Source organism: Ischnura elegans, chromosome 5, assembly GCF_921293095.1.
Source record: "Ischnura elegans chromosome 5, ioIscEleg1.1, whole genome shotgun sequence".
NCBI lineage: Eukaryota > Metazoa > Arthropoda > Insecta > Odonata > Coenagrionidae > Ischnura > Ischnura elegans.
In genome coordinates, this window is record NC_060250.1 from 97,109,232 (window position 1) to 97,131,874 (window position 22,643).

Here is a 22,643-nt window from a genome sequence, read left to right on the forward strand (position 1 = left end):
TGTTCGCAAGATGAGGAGACGCCCGATTTTTTATAGATTTGACCAACGTGGAGGCTTACGAAAAATAAAAGTTATGCGAGGGGGAAGGGGATGGATGAAAAATATAGCGCCCTCTAACCGGAAAAAAAAACCAACGTAGGTTTTTTTTTTTCACTCGGCTCCCAAAAATCCCGAATAATATCTCGAGTAGACCGCTGATCCCTCTTTCTCCAAAAGCCAAGATCATCTTCAAAGGATCTAGAACCAGTTCAACCAGAACTTACTTCATTAAAACTAAATTTATAGGTTGTATCACGGAAGGAGTTTTCGCGAATTTTTAACGGACGAAGGGGAAACTGCCATGAATATTCCTTCAAAAAAACCTATATCAGAGGGACGAGGGAAAAATGCACCACCATGGATTTCAGACGAGCGAACGACCGCATTAAGTTCAATTATTCCTACTTCTTCACAATTTTCCATGACTATTTAAAAACTCGAAGGACAACCTACCAAGCAAAAATTAAAGAATACTACTTTGAATTTTCATTTTAACGACGAGGTTCTCGGTCTCCGTAGCCATTTTATACTGAATGAACAATGGCCACATAATATTTAGCTGAGAATGATTTTAGAAAGAAATTTAGGAGGTAAGGTTTTTCCAGTTCGTTACTCACAATTATTCTCAAATAGAATGATGCCGTAATAAATGCTAAAATCCACAATAAAATGGTTGAGATACAGGAAGGGCAATCCGATGTTCGACCCAGTATCGGCTCTAATTCGGCCTAAGAGACAATTGCGCTTTTATTACGAATAAAAAGATGGTTATTGTTTTATAAATAAATAATTATATCCATAAAAATAAAAATTTAATACATTTAAACTATACAGTTCACATAAAAAAAATTATTCAAGTATCACTAGGGAGGCTTGTCGCATGAAAGTTCGCCTATTTTTTCATTTGATTTTCCATTGCTAAGATTCATACGAGGACACTAAAGAAAATGAATGAAAAAAAAGGAATTAATATTCATGATCGTTTACCAGGAGCATTACACTCACTGACATGATTCAACCATTACCATCCAAAAGCAGATTTTACAAACTCGCTCGGCCACGATATCAAAATCAAAAAGCTCAAAATGGAAAACCTTTCACCGCAAACAATAATATAAATTAACGGTAATCTTATACCAGACATCCCTCTTTTGTTACGATTTCGCTCTACTCTTGAGGAACAACAAAAGTTTTTGTGCTGTTAAGGACTCTAATCGGCATCAGTGCGAAGGCAAAAACAAAACTCCTATGGAAATGCCAAGAAGAGAATTACTTACGATAGAGACTCTTTTCATAAGGACGCATCACTCCCGCTTGATTCGTCGTATTTTTTCTTGAATTCCTGACTTTTTCTCGTAAAACAATTTTGGATATCACGTTGATACTTTATGGGAATATTGATTAAACCTTACGGGACATTTACTTGTATCACCAAGAAGAAAATTTTACCTCAGTATTTTTTTTCTGGGCAATTTTTCATATCGCGATACAGGTCAATCTAGCAAAGGATGTGGTGTATATTCCTTATTTATAGCGTATCAAAAATGAAACATCCTTAGCATATTTCATTTATAAACTTCAATTGACACATGACACATTTCGGCGTTTCCATATTGATTTCGAGTGAGCATTTGGTGAGAACATTAAAGCGGATCGTATGAACAATAGCCGTATAGTGTAACCGCTAAAGACCTATCACGGTTGGAATGGAACGGTATCTTCATATCGCATCTGATAGATCAAACTTTTTGAAAAGGGACGTTTAAAACAAGTAATAAAGCAGGACATAACAATACATTGGGAATTTAAGATGCTTGCGCGGGAGTGCCGCGTCCCCATGCCGTCTTAAGGGAACGTATCACTCGCGGATGACCGGTCTTATTTATTGACAAATTACAAGCCCATGACTACCGCTAACACCTTGAAATTATCACGGTATGAAGAATAGACCGCATAAAAAAATTTCTGTCACTAAACTTTGAAAATTTTTGAAACCTTGAATATTTTCAGTCTTTCCCCGAAAGTAAAAAAAATATGTTTTTGAAATACAGCCAAATGCTAATAAGAGTTTACTTTACATAGCCTTTACATTTCTCAGTGATAGCGTAAGTTTGAAACGAGTAATACGTCGCGAAAAAAGACAAAAATACGACCGGTCGGGAGGGAGTGGGGCGTCCTCTCAACACCCCGCGAAGAAAGAAGACTTCTCGCGCACGATGCGGAGAAATAAAGTTGGGGGGCGGAAGCGATATAAACCCCCGCACGCAGGATATGGGATTTGTAACAGGACGGAAGGAGATGACGGTTGAGCGGGACCCAAGAGAGTATCGGGGACACACGTCTCGCCCCCTTCCCCGCACACACACGCAACCCCCAAAATAATTTCATCTTTCTCGGTCGCCACGGCGATTGAAGTCGAAGCGGAGAGGGGGAGCAGCAGAGTTGGCCGATACACCAACGAGGAATAGGTAGGGCAAAGGCTCGTTCAAAACAAATTGGTTGAGTATGTCCCGAATCACTGTTAATGAAATATTTCACAAATCACAGTAGAGACCCAATGGATTCAAAGAAGTTCAATGCTAGCCACTACGTACCACAGAAAAAAACCAGCTGAAGTCACTCGAGTACCTACAAAATCCCTCATCACCTAATACCTTATATGTATTTGAAATTGGAAAAAGAGCAAAATTCAAATGCAAGGATGGTGCATTTTGAGGTTCAAAAACTATAGTATCAGACTCAAATAATTTCTCTTCCACGTTTCAATTAATAAACTAAATAAAAGACTTTCTAAGTAGTGTGATTTCCCTGTGGATATTTGAATGAAGTGTAATTATTGAGAACTTTCTCCAGATGGCCAGATCAGCAATTTCTTGACTTCAACCATCAATATGATATCAACTTTTGATTCTATAGAGTTCAATGCAAAGTTAGTACATCTATCATAAAATCGATGTCAGACGACCGTTGATATTCTCCATAATCTTGGACTGGACTATGAAAACGTCGATGTGATTGACGGCTGATAAAGCTATAGTGAATCAATTGCTGAATGAAGGGATTGCAATTTATAAACAGCTACAGCTTTAACTAGCAATAAAATGATATTTCTGAGAAATTCACAGCACAAATGCTCAAGCACTGCCATCTGGCAGGTTGAAACAACCCTATAAGGGCATGGACTACTCGCCTTAACACACAGAGAGGACTTAACTTCAAAGCATTCCAGTAAATGCTTGATGATTGTTCTGTCAGTACAACTGACAGTTTTTTGCCTTGAGCAACATTTCAGGTACTCCAATGTCTGAACAGAGACAGATGTAGCCTTAGCATCACAATTTGGTTCAGGGCTGGTAAAGAACAAACTTCAAAGAATGACAAAGAGAAAAAGATGATAGTTTTGTTAGGAAAATAATAGGTATGATGCCACCCATCATTGGTGATGTAGTTGAATGAGGAAAGACTAGATTAAGTTGGCCAAAAACTATGGCAAGTGTCTTAAAAACTTGGAAGCAATGTAGAAAAACAAGTTAAAGATACGTTCTTTCATGAGCCAATAGAATTTTGATTCTTAAAAATTTGTAGCATTCTTTTCTTCAAATGAGAATGTACTTGCTTTCTAGATATGCTTTAAATCTTTACACTCTCGCACATGACTGCATACAAAATGACTTGTTTAGTGGTGCTTAAAAAATTTTGCATGTTTAATTGAGGCAAATGTGAGTCTATTACATTGGTTGTTGCTAAGCACGAAGTACATTCTAATAACCTGTATCACAGTGAGAAATTACAAAGATCAAAATCTTATTGGCTAAATAAATCCCTACAAAAATTCAGTTTGGATAATGCCGGCTCAGTGGTGCAACTTGTAGAATTCGACACCAGTACGAATACAATCCAATTCTTAAGATTTTTTCACAGAAAATTTATTCCTAAGGTATTAAACCGGGTCAGGTCCTCCATTTCTCCTTCCAACGTTTTGATGAATAACTCGCCCATCGTCTTCAGGGCCGCGGGCCGCACTATTAAGACGAGATTGAAAGAGCATCTCAGACACCTAAGATTAGGACAGCTGGAAAAATCGGCAGTGGCTGAGCACAGCATCCTAGAGAATCATATGATTCACTGGGAAGAAGCAAAGCTGCTCAGTCGATCTAATGGATACTGGGACCGCGTAGTAAAAGAATCTATTCAGATCCAGAAAAACAGAAATAACATCAACAGAGAATGCGGCTATAATTTAAGCCACATATGGGACCACCTCCTAAAAATACGAGGGGACTGGCAGCCAATCAGGAGACGCTAAACCGCCCTCAACCTCAGAATTATGTATATATACCCCGAGAATTTGAGGAATTGGTATTGGATTCCTGAATCCCTGAAGACGATGGGCGAGTTGTTCATCGAAACGTTGGAAGGAGAAATGGAGGACCTGACCCGGTGTGAAACCCGAGAAAACTTCACTGCAATTGTTCGCCGGGAAAAAACCTAAAATTATATTCCTAAGGCATTATATCAAAAATCATCCTAATCAACCCAAAATATCAAATACTTATAAAAATAAACTGTCTAAATAATTCCCTAAGGCACAAAACTACTTACCTTTGACAAAAAATGCCCTAAAATTGCATTCACTGGAAAAGGCAAAATCATAAAATGCAGTACTCACCTCTTCACTATTATATTTGCTATTGTCCTCTCCATCACCAGCAGACTCTTGCCTATCAGGATCTATTTCCTAAAAGAATAAATAAAGGAGTCAGCCTATGAAGCTGCAAATGAACAAATATTTAACTGAAGTTATAATTTTAATACTCGACATTTTAGTAAATTTATGAACAAAAATAAGCCTTTGGACATCTAAAAACAAAAATCCTCAATGTTCAAGGTCGTCAGATAAGAATTTGGCACTCTACTCCCTGTGGCTGGGGTGAGCAACACACGCACTATACAAACCAACCTTCGGATTGGAACAGTGAGTAAATGAAAATAAAATACTCTTTTTTTAATATAATGCACATAATCCATACGGATTAACAATTGAAATGTCAAAAATTCTAAATGCCACACTTATTCAGAATGGGAAAATTTTCTCAGGATATTTCAGTGCTAACGTTGTAATGTCTCTAACCAATAAATTAATCCTAACAGACACTCACCACTTTCTCAAGGAGAATACCAGTTTGTGGTGAAATTGATTTATAATCATACAATAGATAGGTAGGATTATGGAAGTGAGGAAGAGGAAGATGAGGGGACTCACCACCTACGACACACATATCATTAAAAATTATTTATAAATTTAAATTTAGATAATAACTCACTTCAATTTAATTATAATTAGTATTCTTCTGATTAAGATAGGTTTGAATGGAGCACTTGGGAACAGGGTTCCCACTCTACCTGAACAATGAAATTCACGGCTTTTTCCAGGTTTTCACGGTTATTTTTCACGTTTTCACGGTTTTTTTTAAGGTTTTCACGGTCTCAATTTTGCTAAATTCACGGTCCGTTAATAAGCCAACAATAAGAAAATCACTGGCCGTATATCAACAGAAAATTAACGTACGCGAAAAACGCCGTGAATGTTAACGCCGCAATGAAAAGTGATATCTGTTATGACGTGATCTATCGTTTGCAAAATTCAGGGCCGACTAAAGGACAAGCCCAACCGCGCTCTTGCCCGGACGCCAAATACCCTTCAGACCTTCTTCCGTCCGGACACTCGAGGTCCTTTTTTAATTCCTCGCTGAGAGATTGTTTTTTGCGCACGTTGTTATTACTGCACAGTAACCGAATTTCCCCCACCCCAATATTTCTTATTTAACGGAAAATATTTTATTTAAATTGTTTATAGAATATAATAAATTGATTCTTTCTTATTCAGCGGAAAATATTTTATGAAAATTGTTAATAGAACATAATAAATCGAAAAACAATTTCATACATCGTATTAGCACGAATCTAAGACGAACACGATTCTAAGACTACCCTCCTTTTTTGGAACTCCACTAGGGGACAATTTTTCTTTATTAATAACGATACGATTATAAAATGAATGCGGAAAAACGATCAATGCTTAATTTTTTTTGCTAGATTGCCTATGTCCCAGGAAACGCAGGATTTTGGCGAGTGATTAAGAAATTCATTAAAGGTTTCAAAACAATATTTTAGATAATAACAGGAATAGTAGTACTTTATCAAGACACATACGTCATATTGTTGATTCGACCCATATCTCTTTCAAAATTCTGAATGTTTGCTCTCCTCTCGGCATTTACACTGCTATTATGGATTTCAGTCAGATGTAAAAATTCTTATCCATCAAACACCATTTCCAGTACACGTATTCACGAGAGCAATGTGCATGTTGTGCCTAAAACAACCGCATTCGCCGGTGCAGTGACTGGTTGTGAGATGGATCACGAAGGCCAAAAATAGTCAATTACTTGAATTGTTCCTGTCTAATGAATATATTTTTAATACAATTGAGGTAGTGTGTAAAGCGTGAACAATGTTGCGTTAATCGTCAGCGGCACGCCCACCTGGATCTTCGCCTTCATATCTCTACTTGTTTTCTCCAGGTAGCTCACTCTACCCCCACCCCTAACGTCATGTGCTAGCGGACAACCCAAGGCGCTCTGCAATATTCACGCGCATCTAGCCCGGATTCTTTTCTTCATGTTCAATTATTTTCAGTCCATCTCTTAAACTTCTCAATAGTTTCTTCGGAGGGGCCATGGTCGGAAGACGACTAAAATTAAACTAGTGAAAATGACTTTATTAAACCCACATGGAAAACACTCGGTGGTTCGAAGTCCAGCCACCCCGGAAAGTAGGGAACCACTCGTACGAGGTGAAGTTCGGAACTGATGCTATCGCGTACGGGGGTACGCAGAGCACACTGCAGAGGGCGAAGCGTGACCATATGACTGCGCCATGAAATTTTTTACCCTAAAGATGCCCATTCTTTTCTAATTAGCGTAGCACCAGATGATCAGATGAATTCGGATTGTTAGTAGGGAGAAACAAAAATCCTGAGAAGATATCCCTTCGTCAGTAACTCTGACAAGTGAGACTACTAGTAGTAGTATAGCTCGTAAATTGATAACTGATAACAACCTGGTATCATGTTTTCGGAACAAAATGCCGAATTAACTGCCGTAAGCTCAGCTACGAGGATATCGCGTTTCGCCAAAAATCACCATCGTATTTTTCCATCTATTTCCTTGCTTAAAATACGTCATGTGTGGTCTCGTTTTTTTTAACGTGCAAATTACTAACATTTCAATCTAATAAAAGCATAATAGCAATTACTGAATATCATTGTTAGACACGTTTTGGGCTAATAGGTGATTCATGCAGCAGTTGACCTCCATAAACTGGGAACTTCGAAGCAGTTAGGATGAAAAAGGTCAGCTGGTGAGAAGAGGGGGGAGCGCGAAACACGTTTCTATTGTTCTCGTGTAACTCGATATTTTTTTCGAAGCTAAGGTCTTCGTAATAAGATCCCTGCGCGAGTTGGGACCTGTTTTTATTTTGAAGAAGAGGAAAGCGTCAGAAGGGGGGAGGCGAATGGTGAATGGAGGGGGATAAAGGTTCTTGGGAAATGCGCTAATGTTACTTTCCCACGGCACTGAGCTTCTCCCAATGGTAGTTCCATCTCTTGGGGAGGATTCCAACTACGTGCTTGTCGTTATTAGCCATAAATGACACTTTGTATTTATTTCGTCTCATTTTCGTCAAATGATGGATGCGGGAAAATTCTGCGTCGGAACCGCGATCTTCAAACGATCAATGCGAGAAACGATACTTCGGGGAACGATAGATGCGGGAAAAAATTAAATTGTCTATAAGGAACTTTATTTGGGACCAGAAACGGCGAACGATCAATGCGGGAACGATAGATCGAGGTTCCACCGTATAACTTTCTTTTGAAAGCGGCAGTGTAATGACTTCTTTTCTCTGCTATCGTAATACTCTGAAACCAAAACTGAATCGATCTCTCTAATCAGAGGCAAATCATGTTCCCTTCTTACCATTGCTCTGGGAAAAATGGAACGACTATGTAGCATACTTAATCGTAGAGGGCGTAACTTGGTGGAAATCCATAATATCACGAATACAAGGATCAAGGAAATAGCAAAGTTCTTGATCCTTGTATTCGTGAGACTATGTAGCAGTTTATATCACGACGGCATTGAGGCTTTAACGACACAAACAAACAGCATTACCTTAGATAGCACAAAGCGGAGGAACTGGATCGCTACCGACAGTAAATAACTCCACACAAACTTTCCGGTTGCGACGTAAAACTGGCAAGTTCCAGGTTGACGCATGCGACAATCGTGTAATGCTGTGTTGCCATAAGCGGAAATCTTCTCTCGTTTTCAGGGCCGCAATGCGCGAGAATTAGTAACGTCACGCCGAAAGCTCGCTGTCACCCGGTTCAAACGCAGGGAGCGTAGTGTCCACAGCGCATGGCAGGTTGTCAAGGCTAGCGGTCTTCCAGTCATAGGATTGAGGGTGTTGAATAAACGCTCAAATTTTTCGACACAATGGCCATCTAGATTTATTTTCGAAAGTGGTCGCTACAGCCAGTGGGAAGGCTAATTGGGTGGAAGGGGGACTAAGCAGTGACCGAGGGAGGGGAAACCAAGCCATTTGAGGAAAGTAAACAAGCTGATGAGAAGTGGTGTCATATTTCAGGAGGGGGAGAGAAAAGGCCTGCGCTGGGGATAGATGTTTTTTTCTTCAGGCAACATTCGTTCCCACGCTTTTCTGACCCATGCGACCGCAAGCGACGATGCTCGCCACAATAAATAGAAGTGCGCTAGCTACGAACGAAGATGAAAATTTCTGGGAAGGTATTATTATCAAGATTGAGAGATTTTTAAGGTTTTAAGACGAAATTCACGGCTATTTCCCGGTTTTTTCACGGTAGAGGAAATTCACGGCTAATTCACGGTTTTAAGGTTTTCACGGTTGAGTGGGAACCCTGTGGGAATCATTCTGGCCATATTCCTTCCTCTCCAATTTACTATACTTGTGATATGATATTGTGCGAGCTAATTAAAACAGCAAAAGAAACCTACATTATATAATTGAATTAGTCGAGATCCGATCAGCAGTATCCAATTAAATTTCTAGCCTATTTCCTGTAAGATTTTACTAAAAAATTTGAAAAAATAAAATGAGAGTGAAAACCTCATGGGCTAATTACGGACAGTTGAACGCTGAACGTTGGAAAATCTACGCTCAATTTCCATAATATATAAACATTAAAAAATTATATGAAGAGTATTTTTTGGTTAAACAAAACTATTTCATACATGACGTGGTTAAATGTATGGAAATGTTTTAGTCTCTCATGAGAAATTCAAAATGCCAATGATTTCATCATTTAGAGAAAGTTTGCGGACATATAAAACAGCAGATTTATAAATTCCTAAGTAACACTTTCTTATGAAGGTTAGAAGTGAACTTACATTCACTCCACAGTGTATTGGAAAACATAATACCTCAGCATAAAATCTTCAGTCAGTTCTATGAATTTTTTATGTGGGACAAGTTTTCCTGAAAAAATTAATTATTCTTACACACCTGAACCTGTCTCTCAGTGAATATGAGGTAAATGAAATTACCCCAGCAGCTTGGCTTGGTACTCAAGGCATTCCCAATGCACAATACATCCATATTGTCCCAAAGAAAGATGAGATAACAATGTGGACAAATATAACCTAACAGAATAAGAGAGAAAGCAGAAAAAAAACAAAATTATAGCTTACATCCATATCCACATGTACAACACCAGTGGACCTCCTCTTTGGCCTTCTCCTCCTCTGAATGACTGCTTGGGTAGCTTGCGCATTCCGACTGTCATTTTCTTTATCTTGATCTGAAAAAATAGAAAATAACAGAGAATTCAACAAAAAACTTGAACTAATTCATCATCTTTTATGGTGCTTGTATGTTTCATCAATACCAGGACAAAACATTGACAAGGAAATCACATGGGTCACTAAAGGGCATTATAAATGTCATAAAAAATGGCATATTATATTATTTGATAAGGATGACGATCCTTTAGTTTCAGTAAAATTAAAATGTCTACCTTTGAAGTACTTCTGAAACTTTTGGAACCACTCCAACACACCCAAATAGCACAATTTATACTGACAGTCATATTCATTTCCTTTTAATTATGGATCATAATCCCTAGTTTTTTTGTATTTCCCAGCTCCTGCCATTGAAGTAGACAACATCATAAATTTATTAAGTTATAATTTTTGGTTTTCTTCTGCTACTATGCCGAAACTACTAAAGGCAAACTCCTTCTGAAACTAGAGTATTTATGAGGACATAAGACTCAAGTTTCATGCTCGGCTTTGATCGCTTAGTGGACCACTGTTTAACTTGATGGCTCTCAATTCATTCTGCACCATCAACGGTCTTCCACACCCCGCCCCTCTCCAACTCCTACCACCCTCCCACAACGCCCAATCACACACCTCAGATTTCCCAGCCACCCCTTCCACCTACCTTCTTCCTCCCGATACCACATGATATATAAGGATGTTTATTTCTTTGTAGCCTTTGTACCTGATGATGACGCCGCTGCGTCGAAACTAGTAGTACCACAAAATAAATTGGTGGATTTATACATAGTTTGTTCGCTTTTATTTATTAGAATGAACCTCCACAAAGTTGAGCCTGTTACAATAGAGATGTTCTAATTTATTTAACAGCAGAATAACTTAAGGTAGGCACACACACAGTAAAACTGATGCTAATTTTAAAATCAATTTTAAACAACTTCGTGTTTATATAAGTTTCTAGCTTCAAGAAAACTACGAGAAAGATGATATGCAATTTTCTGAAATCTTTTGTCACTGAGAAAAATTACGGTATGCCAAAATCTAACTCATCGTCATTCGAAGTTAAGGTTTTGAAATCATATAAATGAAATCACTGCTTTGCCACAAGAAGAAGCACAGGGACAAAAAAGGGTGCTTTTCTAAGCCAAACCCAGGGTAAATCAGGCAAACTTGCAGACATGATGGAAGTGCACCGGACTTCTTATTGGTACCATCCAAATCTTTATCTGCTGCCAAATAATGTTTTTGTTGTAAATATGCATGTAAAATAATTTAATTCATATTGTGCAGCGGCTATTTTTAATGTTAATTCATTGCAAAGCTAGCAGATGCCTAACTCTGGTGTCATTGATTTAGATTATGCAACCTGCAACAGCTTATGCTACCTGCAACATGAAACCTACCATTGATTTTGCACCTAATAGTAAACTCTTTTCAGATGGAGTTGGGAGGGAAAAACCTTGTCTTTGATTCATTCAAATATCATAGTTTGCAGTTCATCTTACAAACCTTTATCATTGTCAGGAGGTTTTGATTGTCGGCGAAGGGCTATCGTGACAGTTGTGTCAGCCTCCATTGGTACTGAAGAAGGACGGGTAGTGGATGATGGAGTGTTAGAACTTTGTGTAGAAGATGGGGTAGAAGTTGGCCTTCTGATGTAAGACAACGTTGAACTAGTAGTTGAAATGGCATCCCCACCACTTCGTGTCCGGGCATCTTCCAGGAGGAACTGCAAGAGTCACAGAGATAATATTTGTTAAATGGAGTTCAGAGGTAGATCCAAATGTTTATAAAGTCATAAATTCATTCCATAAAATATTTCCTTTCACGATTGGTTAATTTCACACTGGACATGCAATTAAAAAAAACTTAGGGAAAAAGAACAGAGGCAATTAGTAAGAGCTAAAAATACTTCTATAACAGAATACAATGACTATAATTAGATATAATGGGCAATAATCTTCCAAGGTACCATAATTATAAAGTCACACATGAGGAAGGTTTGTCAGGAGGAAATTCAACAATAACCTTATGCCGAAGTAAATCTGGAGGCTGTTACCATGTTTAATATATTGATTGACACAGAATATACAATCAATTTTATAGCATTTCAAATGACCACAGATAAATTTGTTTAGGCAGGTATGGCTACTTTCAGGTCCACACATTATAATGAGCTAAAATGAAAACACAAAATGAGAATCTTGAATTTATAGTGGAATAAAAGTGAGCTCAGGTGGCATATTACCCCTTCATTAACACTGTTAGTGACAATATTAGTATTTACTAGTCTATTAAAATCCATTAATGAGTAAATCACCTACCACTAAACATAGAATAAATAATTTTTTTCCTGTAAGTTCTAATTTAAATGATGATGCATACCACTAAGAACCATTGATTATATGTAAAATTATGAAACTAAGAACAAAAATAAATGCGATCTTCTGTGAAGCACCATTAACTACACTTGAACAAGACACTGCACTTCACTGCCACAAAAGCATTTCACTAACGTAGTACGAATTAGGAGAAATATTAAAAATGATGTTATATAATACAAAGCATTAAATAGGAAATGACATGAGTAAAATGAGCTATTGCATGTTTAACTAGATTAAAAGTGATGATTCAGATTTATTTTTTTTCCAAACAATTAAGCTTGCAGTTTGTTACATGGGATACATATTGAATTGCTTACAAGCTAAAAATTATTACTTATCTAATGAAACCAAAGATTTTCATCATCATAAAATACTCAACTCATTTGTGGTACCAAAGATGACTACATGTGAATTCATTTAACCAAGTAACTCCATTTAAATACCTCCCCAAGGATTCTAAAATTTCAAGCAACATGAAATATTCATATTTAAAATATTGTCACACACTCCCTTGAATAAAAGATACATTCACAATTTACTTTCTTGAAACCTTGGGTCATGAGATTTTGCAAATTTTCAAGGAAAAGAAGTTAAGTATAATTAAAAGGTACATTAAGGAATGAATATATAAACATATATTGAATTCAAGATAAACTCACGACAAGATTAAAGCAAACTCACACATTTTTCAAAATCAACACTATTTCCACAATGGTTATCAACTTCTATTACTTTCTCCCCGAGAGAATATCTTATTCCCATTTAGTTCCACAGATTTCCTATAGAAGATATGGCATCCAAAAACCTGCAGCATGCTGAGACGGGCGATGAGAAATAATTATTCATCCCCAACATTTCGAAGTGTAACAGATCAGAAGGCAGGCTGGGTATCTCTTCCACATTTATTTCACACTTTACTTGTAAACAATTACTTTTGGTGAGCTTTAATTGATCTACTAAGTTTTTACCCATATTGAAATGTACACTTCATGCCTATGTAGATAAAAGGGAGAAATTTTCTGATCGGAATACAGACAATTTGGGAAAATAGTTTTTCCTGCAATTCTCTTTCTGTCAAGACTAAAACATTTTTCCATTCAATTCGGGTTTTTTCACCGCGTTTGTTGTCTTTAAAATAACAACAAACGCAGTGAAAAAACCCGAATAGAATGGAAAGATCATCTAACCAACGCCGCGAAAATCTTCGAACATACTAAAACATTTTTCACACACAGTGGGAAAATCTGTATTAGCACCACCGCCGGATACATATATCCGGATCTGGATCCATAAATTCTATAATGTTTTGAAATTACGAATTATTATATTTTAGATGATATGGAATGATTTTGGCCCGATTTCTTCGGTCCTTTTCAATTGGCTCTAACAAAATCTATTGTCAGTAATTCTCTCATTGCCTACTTCGCGCCATACATAACAATGTATGGCGCAAAGTGAATAATGCATATTTCACCTCTGGGTGCATTCGGCTGTCCTTCACGCGCGACATGGTCTGGATTCTCACAAGACATCCTATCTTCAGCGCTCAATATAAACACATCAACAAGTCTCGAGGCCCAAGGAATATGAGGGTCATTTCAGCGGGACCCTATCTTTCAGTCCTTGATAGAAAAGGACCAGATGGCCACAACACTTATCTTCGTTAGTCTTTAATGTTTCCCTTTGCTTAGAATGCATATTAGTCTCCTTTGGGACGTTCTTGTGTTCTTTACTCTCTTTGTTAGAAATCTGAAGTCACGTGGTTTAGTGACAAATCATTCCCTTGAATGAAAGTTGGTGTGCGTTTACCATATGAAAGTGCATGCATAGGTAGCCTACGTAAATTTCATTAATTTCCAGCAATAATTCCTACATATCTAGTCCACAGAAAAATTACTCAATAACAATAACACCTTATGTATAGTAATGGCGTCAACTAGTGGTGGTGCTCGTGGAATGACGGAGAAGGATATATATATATATATATGGTTGTGTAGACGAGTGTGAGAGCTCAGATAGTGTATTTAGTTTTGATATTGGTGGAAGACAACCTAAAAGACAAGCTGCACAGTTAGTTTACATTTATGATAGTGACTCGCATGCAAGTGATAGTGATGGTAGCTTAGTGAAAGACACCTCAGTGACATGGAATAAAATTGGCCTTCCAAGAAGTTGGAAGATTTTCAGGGAATGGCTGGAATCATCAATGCCCCTGATAATTGTGTATGTGTTTTAGAAGTGGCAAAAATGTTTTTTGGGTACGATCTTCTTGAAAAGATGTGTAATGAGACCAATTGATATTGAATGCCGAATGAAGGCAGATACAAGTCTTTGCAGAAAACTAGGAAGTGGAAAAATGTAACGGTGGGAGAGATGAAAGTTTTCCTGGGAATTATAATAATGATGGGAAAAGTGAGGAAATATTCAATCAAGGAATATTGAAGCACTGATGAATTAGTCAATACACCCATTTTTAGTAATTTGCTCTGCAGGAACAGATTTGAACAAATTTGGAATTCTTGGCATTTCATTGATAACGAATCAAATTCAGAATCTTCTGATAGGCTACATGAAATTAGACCAATACTATCATATTTATTAGAAAAATTTAAAACTGTGTATATGCCTAAATGTGATCCCTCCCTAGACGAAGGAGTAATACCTTGGGGGGGAAGATAGAGATTTAGAACATACAATCCAGGGAAATTGGTGAACTAAGAATTATTGGTCCGAATGGTGTGTGAGAGTGAAAGTGGTTATATTTGCAACACAGAAATATACGCAGCTGAAGGAAAAAAATTAAGAGGAAACCATATTGACCCTTTTAGATCTGTATTTACAACGTTGGCATCATGTGTTCCAAGATAATTATCACAATAGCGTACAAATAGCTGAAAATCTTCTAGCGAAAAAAACTTGAGTTTGTGGGACCATCCGTGCCAACAGGGGGCCTCCCACTGAATTTAGGCATGAAATAAAAAGTATGAAGTAAGGTGACTACACATTCTGTAGACGGGGGGAATTTCTGCTACTTGCGTGGAAGGACAAGAGGAAGGTGAGGATGATTTCCACAATCCACAACTCGAGTATGGGCGAAGGAAAGCGAAACAAATGGACGGGACAGATACAGAAAAAACCAATTTGTATTTTGGAGTACAATAAGTACATGGGAGGAGTAGATAAAGCTGATATGTACTTGCCTTACTTTTCAGTACTAAGAAAAACTATGAAGTGGACAAAAAAAAAGTGGTGTTGTAGTTGATAAACTGTACCCTATTTAATTCTTTTGTGGGATACAAAACGTTGAACACTTCTACCCATTTGACCTTCAAAAAATTTGCTTCAGAAGTAGCCAAGGGCTGGGCTAAATGTGAGGAGGGAGGAAGTGCGTCTTCCAGCGATGATGACACAGACGACGAGATAGAAAGGCCGACTCAGCGAGCGCCTCAGCATGATAACCCGGCAAGGCTAGCAGGGGGAATGATGAAACACACTCTAGAGAAGATAGTGGAGTATGGGAAGAAATATCCACTGCGGATGTGTCGAGCTTGTTCTGCTTATAAAGTTAGGAAGGAAACTCGGTATGTCTGTGGATTCTGCAAGGTTCCCCTGCACAAAGGAGAATGTTTCACCAAATACCATACATAAACTAAGTACTAACACCTCTGGTTAGTAAAATGATTCAAATTTTATTAAAATACGTTAAAAAGTAAACATTCTACGAGGGTTTTTGTGTATCAGTGTCATTTAGGTTAAAGCTCCTTTAAATGCCTGGTCCTACCCGATGAGATTGGAATTAAATACCCGGCCCGCAACATGTTAACAACTAAACACCTAAAATATAATACTGACAAATGCAACAACTGATTGACATTAAAATAGTAATAATATAAGTTTAATTGAATAACTATTCCATTTATGATCCCCTTTGATACCGTAAGGAATAAATGCATTATGCATTCAGCAATTTTTGTCATTCATTAGATATTAAAAATTAATTGATACCACAGATGTTATTCTATCATTCAGCATGGCAAGGTTAACCTCGAGTAATAAGTAGGGATGGGCATATATAAAAATTTCAATACTCTATTCTCAATACAAATATTTCCATGGTATCACAATTTTCCAATGTGAACTTAATATCACTAGTAAATTAATCCATCAAAACCTTCCTTAAACAACAGTGTACCAATCATTATACAATGAAAATTATTATTTCATGAGAAAAATATCATCATCATTTTCAATACTTAATTTCAAAATCGGAAAATTTTGTCATTATACCAAAGGTATGGCAACCTATTGCCATTTTTTTTGGTTCAACAGAACTGATGCATCCTCATAATGTTTCTACCATATCCATTTTTTATTAGATAAGCATTTGTTCGTATTTTCATCAGAACAAAGTTTCCACTCTTCAAGAAAGTTTTTCTATTAACTTTTAGTAGGTGTCCAATGCTTGACAAGGTACAATTATGAAGAATGAATATACAAAAAAAAACACATTTCCTAAACTTTAAATTGAAAACAATTTGTTTGATAACAATTTTTTACACAAGTTCCAAGTTACTGGGAACCCATCCTCATAATTACCACATAAAAAAGGGAAGACAAAAATGTCTTCTTATAAAGATAAATCTCTGAGTAATGCATCCACTGCATCAAACTAGTTACGAAAACACTTGAAACCTTAATTACTTCTATAACTCCTAACTCTGTCTGCAGTAGGGATAAATAATTTTGGAGGGGTCACCAAATTTTATTAATTAAAAAGGCCAATGAGGCATACCATATCCATTAAATAGATGAAATCACTAACTGCAGAAAAATTGTAAAAAGCTTGATTAATTCTAGGCCCGCTGTACCTGCAACTTTGCCACACAATTACTTCCATGTATGCTTCTTCAAAGCAATCAATGAGCCAAATTAATTTTTAAAATACAAGTACTATGCTGCTAAAAATTAAATTCAGTACAAGTACGTAAGTTGAGAAGACCATAACTAAACACCTTATCTCATGGATGCAGTGCTGTATTTATAGTGCCCTCCACAAAACACCCATGGATTGGGCAGTCTATGAAAAATCACTGATACCTTAGGGATTTGAACATGCACCTATGGGGTATAAAGCCAACATTTTCGGACTAGGCCACAGAAACTTCGGTGCCCAGCCATAACTATGGCAAAGGCTATAATTTCTCCTATTAATAATGAGGTACAAAGAAAACATAAACAGATTAAATCATCTACCATCAATCATTAACCTTATTGCAAAAAAAAATGATGCTCCAGTAACTTGGAGCATAAGATAACCTTCCATACTATAACCAAATATTAACTTCACTATTTATAGTTGGAAATCTAATGATTAGAGATGCTATTTTTTCTTTCATTGTTTCATAGTATAGCACACTAAAATTCTTAAACTTGATACTTCCGTGAAAATGAATGAACAAACACTTGAAACAATCTTTAAGTGGAGGACATATAAGAAATTCCTTCTGAATGAAGGACAGACCAAATAAGAAAAAAATCCGCTAATAACTCAGACAAAAGCACCTCGTACGAAAAACTGACCATTATATCACTATTAGCATAATTAATAAATCTATTAAAAATGAAAAAGTAAACATAAAAACACTTTCCAGTTATAGAGTAATACTATGACAAAAAAGTAACAATTCAAAAAAGGAAATTCAAACAATTAGCAAATAACCCTTTCACAAATCCATGACAAAGATAGGAGGAACACAAAGGTAAGCATTGAGTAAAAAATGGTGGTTGTGCAATAGCCTTTTGAAATATAAATGCATGCTATTTTCAGTGCATGAGGAAATGAAATAAGTTACAAACGATTCTTGTAGCTAAAGTATAATAAGCAAAAAAGCGTAATGAGTGCAATATACATGAGCCACCTTAATAATAAAGAACAATAGTAGTTCCAACCAACTTTTTCACATGCTAATACCATTCCAAGCAAGTTATTTTCTCTGTTAATTTGACAGTTAAAAAGGTCAAACATGTAACCCACAACCATTTTAAAGTTATAAAATACCAATTGAACTAATCATTACCACAGTTTATTCTATCATTAAAAACAAAATCATTGTACCAAAAAAGCTAGCAAAATTAAAGTCTAAAAACTCACTCCACGAGCAATAAATCACATGCATAAGATTACATACTCAAATTAGAAGGGGTAAGAGAAAATTATGCCACTAACTGAAAAATCCAAGGTTTGCAGCAACAAAGGTCACCAAATATATCACATTGAATGAATTTTCATTGGTCACTCCTTCTAAGTGCAATCAAGACAAGCATTTCCAAGAATCAAAACAGTTTCTGTGAATTTCTAAATTTGACAACAATACATAATTGGGATGAAACAACTATAAAGCACGAATGAGACAGTGACACACAAATTCTAAAAAAAATGGAAGATTTTCTTATTTATGCTTTAACACGACATAATTCACAGGAAGAATTTTCACAATGGTAATGAAATTAACCCTCACAGTATGGATCTCTCTCCATCCTCTACGCTTCGTTTAGGTATGTACCTTATTCAGAATGGGAACTGTGGATACATATAAAATACTAAATACAATAAACTTTATTTTTTGAGAAATGTACTGTGATGGTTCACTGCACTTTCTTGGAAGTCCATCAGTATGTTACTAATCTACAGTTAACAAGACGATCACACAAAATGAGATACTGAACATCACAGAGCAAAAGGGTGAAAGGGTTTCAATGCAGAATGAAGTAAACACAATGCAAGGGAAGGTGATGATAGCAACAACAACAAAATCTGCGAAGAATCCAAGACACGAATGCTGGCTCCAGGCTGGAGAATTTCGAGATGCAATAGAGCAGAACCTCACTGCTGCCCATTACCTTGTTCCTGTCTCCATTGTCAACACGCAGCCTCCATGACGGCCTCCTCTCCGCCTGAGGACCCGCAGTTGTTCCTGCATCTCCCTCCTGCATGGACGATGGGCAAGAGGAATTGGACGAAAAGGGAAGCTCAGTGGTAATGGTGGCGCTAACGGCCACAGAATTGGTGGGGGAGTGAGGTGGGGACGGGATGACAGCCTGTACATGGTGCTGATACAGGAATTACACGCAGGCAAGACAACAAATGAGATGTGGATTCAGAGGAGCACAAACAAGCAAAGCAAGAGGATAGTGCAGGTAAAAACAACGCATAAGTTTTATTTGTATGAAATTGATTTAACCAAAGAACCCCACACCAGAACACAGTGCAAGTTACGAGAGTAAGAAAACCATGTGAAACATGGTCACACACGTATTTTAGGAAGAGCAGGAGAAATGGGAAGAAATGAACAAGAAATGGCACGAAGAAAAATTACAAAAATGAATTCAAAGAATAGAATTCAGCAATAAGTTTCCAATATGGTGCACAGGATTGGGTAAATGGACAAGGGAAGAGGTCAAGAGAAAAAAGAAAAATCTCACTGCTATGAATTTTCATACACGATGATATGAATTCTTATCACAGTTTTGATCATATTGAAAGAATATGGAGCAACTAAATTGACACCATGGAAGAAGTCAAGCTACCACGGATCCCAGTATACCAATATTCCCGCTTTATGAATTCACATCAAAGAATACAGAGTATTCAAACAAAAAATAAATGCAGTCAACAAGTTAGTGAAATATCGATGCGATAGCCAACTTAACTGAATGTGTATCAGAGTAAATTTAGTAAACTTTGATCTTGCACAATGATTATCAGAATTCATATACCATCATTCATGTATTTTGTCTCACTCTGTCACTAATATTTATAATGCTTCTCACCATGACGTGATAATGTTTGCTAAATAAATACTAAAACCATCCACTCCACAAATTTTTCCATCTGTGGTAAAAAAGTAGTCAAATAGCATATTTAAAAATAATTACCGAGTTCATAAAGCTTTGGTCTATGGCTGAAAACATATCAGCAAAAATTGGAAAACATCCTCAAGCCAAATATAATAAAAAAAATAACTTCACAAAAAGAAAAAGGGAATATTTATCCTCAGAGTAATATCAATTATAATAATCCTTCAAATGATATCAATAATAGTTTCAACTATAGGATCAGTCAATAACCTCTATTCCTAAGAAAAAAAATTCTGATTCCCACCCTATGAATTCTAACAACCAGGAAATATTGCTGACAAAAATGGCCTGATATTGCAATGCAGACAATGACCTTAGAATTCTACTTCTAAACCAATTCCATGGTCTAAAATGTAGCTTAATAAGAATTTTTGAGGAGGAGAACAGAGAAATAATTTAATATTTTCTCACTTTGTAAAAACTACTGAATTTTACTGAATTAAACTGAATTTTTCTTCATACCACAATAATTATCAGTAATGGGATAGGAATGATGCCAAAACAAACCACAAATGCCATTGGCTTTAAAAAAAAAGTTTCAGTTACGGGATTGTAGTGATAATCCAAACACCTTAATATTATTAGTTTAAGCAAAACCATATACCAATAGCATGCAGATTATTCTTTTCCCAGATTCAACTCTTTTAGTGTGATGAAAACATACGAGCAGGCCAAAGATTGACTTGAGTAAATTGATTTAATTTATTAGATTTATTTAAGGAACCTAAACATAGCACTCTGAAAGAGTTGAACTGTAATTAATATAAGCATTCTCACAACTAACCAGCAACAGGTCTCACCAAATTATATCCATAAACATGAAAATAAACTGATTTAAAAATACTAGTCGACAGTAGTTGACTAATGACACTTGCCCTGATCAAGGCTAATGTAATACCTGATTGCCAAGTATTAAAAGAAATGAAACAATGCATATTAAAAAAATAACATGGCTGCATATTATTATTATTCAATTATCGTATAAGAGAATTTAAATTAGAGAAAGGTATGCAATAATAAAAACTGACCGATGCAAAATGAAAACCTTTTTAATTATTTATATTTAGTTGCCTATGCTCCCCAAAGCATTCAGTGTTTCATCTTTCTTTTATGGTTGATAAAAAGAAAAAAAAATATTTATTCAAAGACAAGCATTTAAGAAATAAGGGTACGATTTCTCTCGACAGTATTATTTTTTGTCCTTACGCACTACCATGCCATTGCTTGATGTCCACCTTAGCAGATTTTGTCGCTGCTACCCCTTGTAATGCAAAATATTCTACAGGGAATATAATGTACCCTCAAGCAATTTCTCACTTCCAAGAATTTCAAACACAATAAAATAAAAACCACCTACATTTAAATACATCAGCCAAATTACTCATGGCATAAAATTACTCAGTAGTTGTAAAAGTGATGGCTTCTCAATACCCTTGGAGACCAAATCTTCTGTAATCTCATAATTATCACAGCAAAAAATACAATGTTTAGAACCACTAAAAAAATTAACTATAAGGCCACTGAATGCCAGAGCCAACTGCATATAATTTCGATTAAATGTTATACTTTGGGAGACCTATACAAACAACAAGAATCAAAGCAACACAGAGTCCAGCAATGATGTATGAAATACCAAACAAATGCCATGAAGTGTTCAAAGATAGGGGGATTCAGTACTATTGGATTGGGATTAAAAAATTGTATTCACTTAAAAATCATGCCGTGCAATACAAGGGGATGGAAAGGCCTGATGTTTAATCAATAGAATAAGCAAACATGACATATTTCAGACGTGGACTACATGAATTGCGGTACTCAAAAATGTAAGACTTAACTAAAAGAGGACTAATTATATCAAATTTGGAAATGGAAAGTTCCAATGCTGAATCAATATGGAAAACCCACTAAATTGACCTATTTATGCAAACACAAAAAACACTATGATGCTTTACAGTATTTTCAATTAAAATTAAATTATCAGAAAATTAAAATGTTATTTAAAAATAAAAGAAACCTTATGTCTGTGAAGTCATAGGCTATTATGGCTATTGAAATCTAAACTAAAATGATGGAAAACCATCAAAATAGATTTAACTTACATTTTAACTTCATCTCCTTATTGCATTTCCCTATTACACCCATTTCACAATTTTATGGAGAAAATGCTCACTAAGTGTTCATGGGTTTATATTGTTACTATCAATAATTAATGCTGGACATTTCCAACGACATTAAACTAATTATATTCCAGGTGTTTCACCAGGAAAATATACAGGTATGATATGGGTTGAGATCTTTTCTTGGAAGTTTATGACCTGTTCACAAATGAACTGAAGTGACATAAATCATTCCTAGTTGAGTAACACCATATTCCTATACCTCCAAAAAACTGATGTGCTTCTATTTATTCTATAAATCAAAGTGA

General features: G+C 36.2%; 1 protein-coding gene across 7 annotated transcripts in view; it reads right to left on the minus strand.

Moving 5' to 3' along the window:
• The window catches only part of LOC124159306 (protein phosphatase 1 regulatory subunit 12C), a 206,155-nt gene that overhangs the window by 90,126 nt on the left and 93,386 nt on the right, over window positions 1-22,643 (minus strand). For 6 of the 7 annotated variants that reach the window (XR_006864940.1, XR_006864944.1, XR_006864943.1 and 3 more), the window contains 4 exons: window positions 19,202-19,288; window positions 11,427-11,646; window positions 9,828-9,937; window positions 4,709-4,777 (listed from right to left, as the gene is read on the minus strand). Coding sequence is in view for 1 of the 7 variants with exons in the window: in XM_046535037.1 (XP_046390993.1) it covers window positions 4,709-4,777; window positions 9,828-9,937; window positions 11,427-11,646; window positions 19,202-19,288 (486 nt within the window). In the remaining 6 variants the exon portion in view is untranslated. The remainder of the gene's footprint in view (window positions 1-4,708; window positions 4,778-9,827; window positions 9,938-11,426; window positions 11,647-19,201; window positions 19,289-22,643) is intronic. The other variant, XR_006864941.1, reaches the window with a different exon arrangement.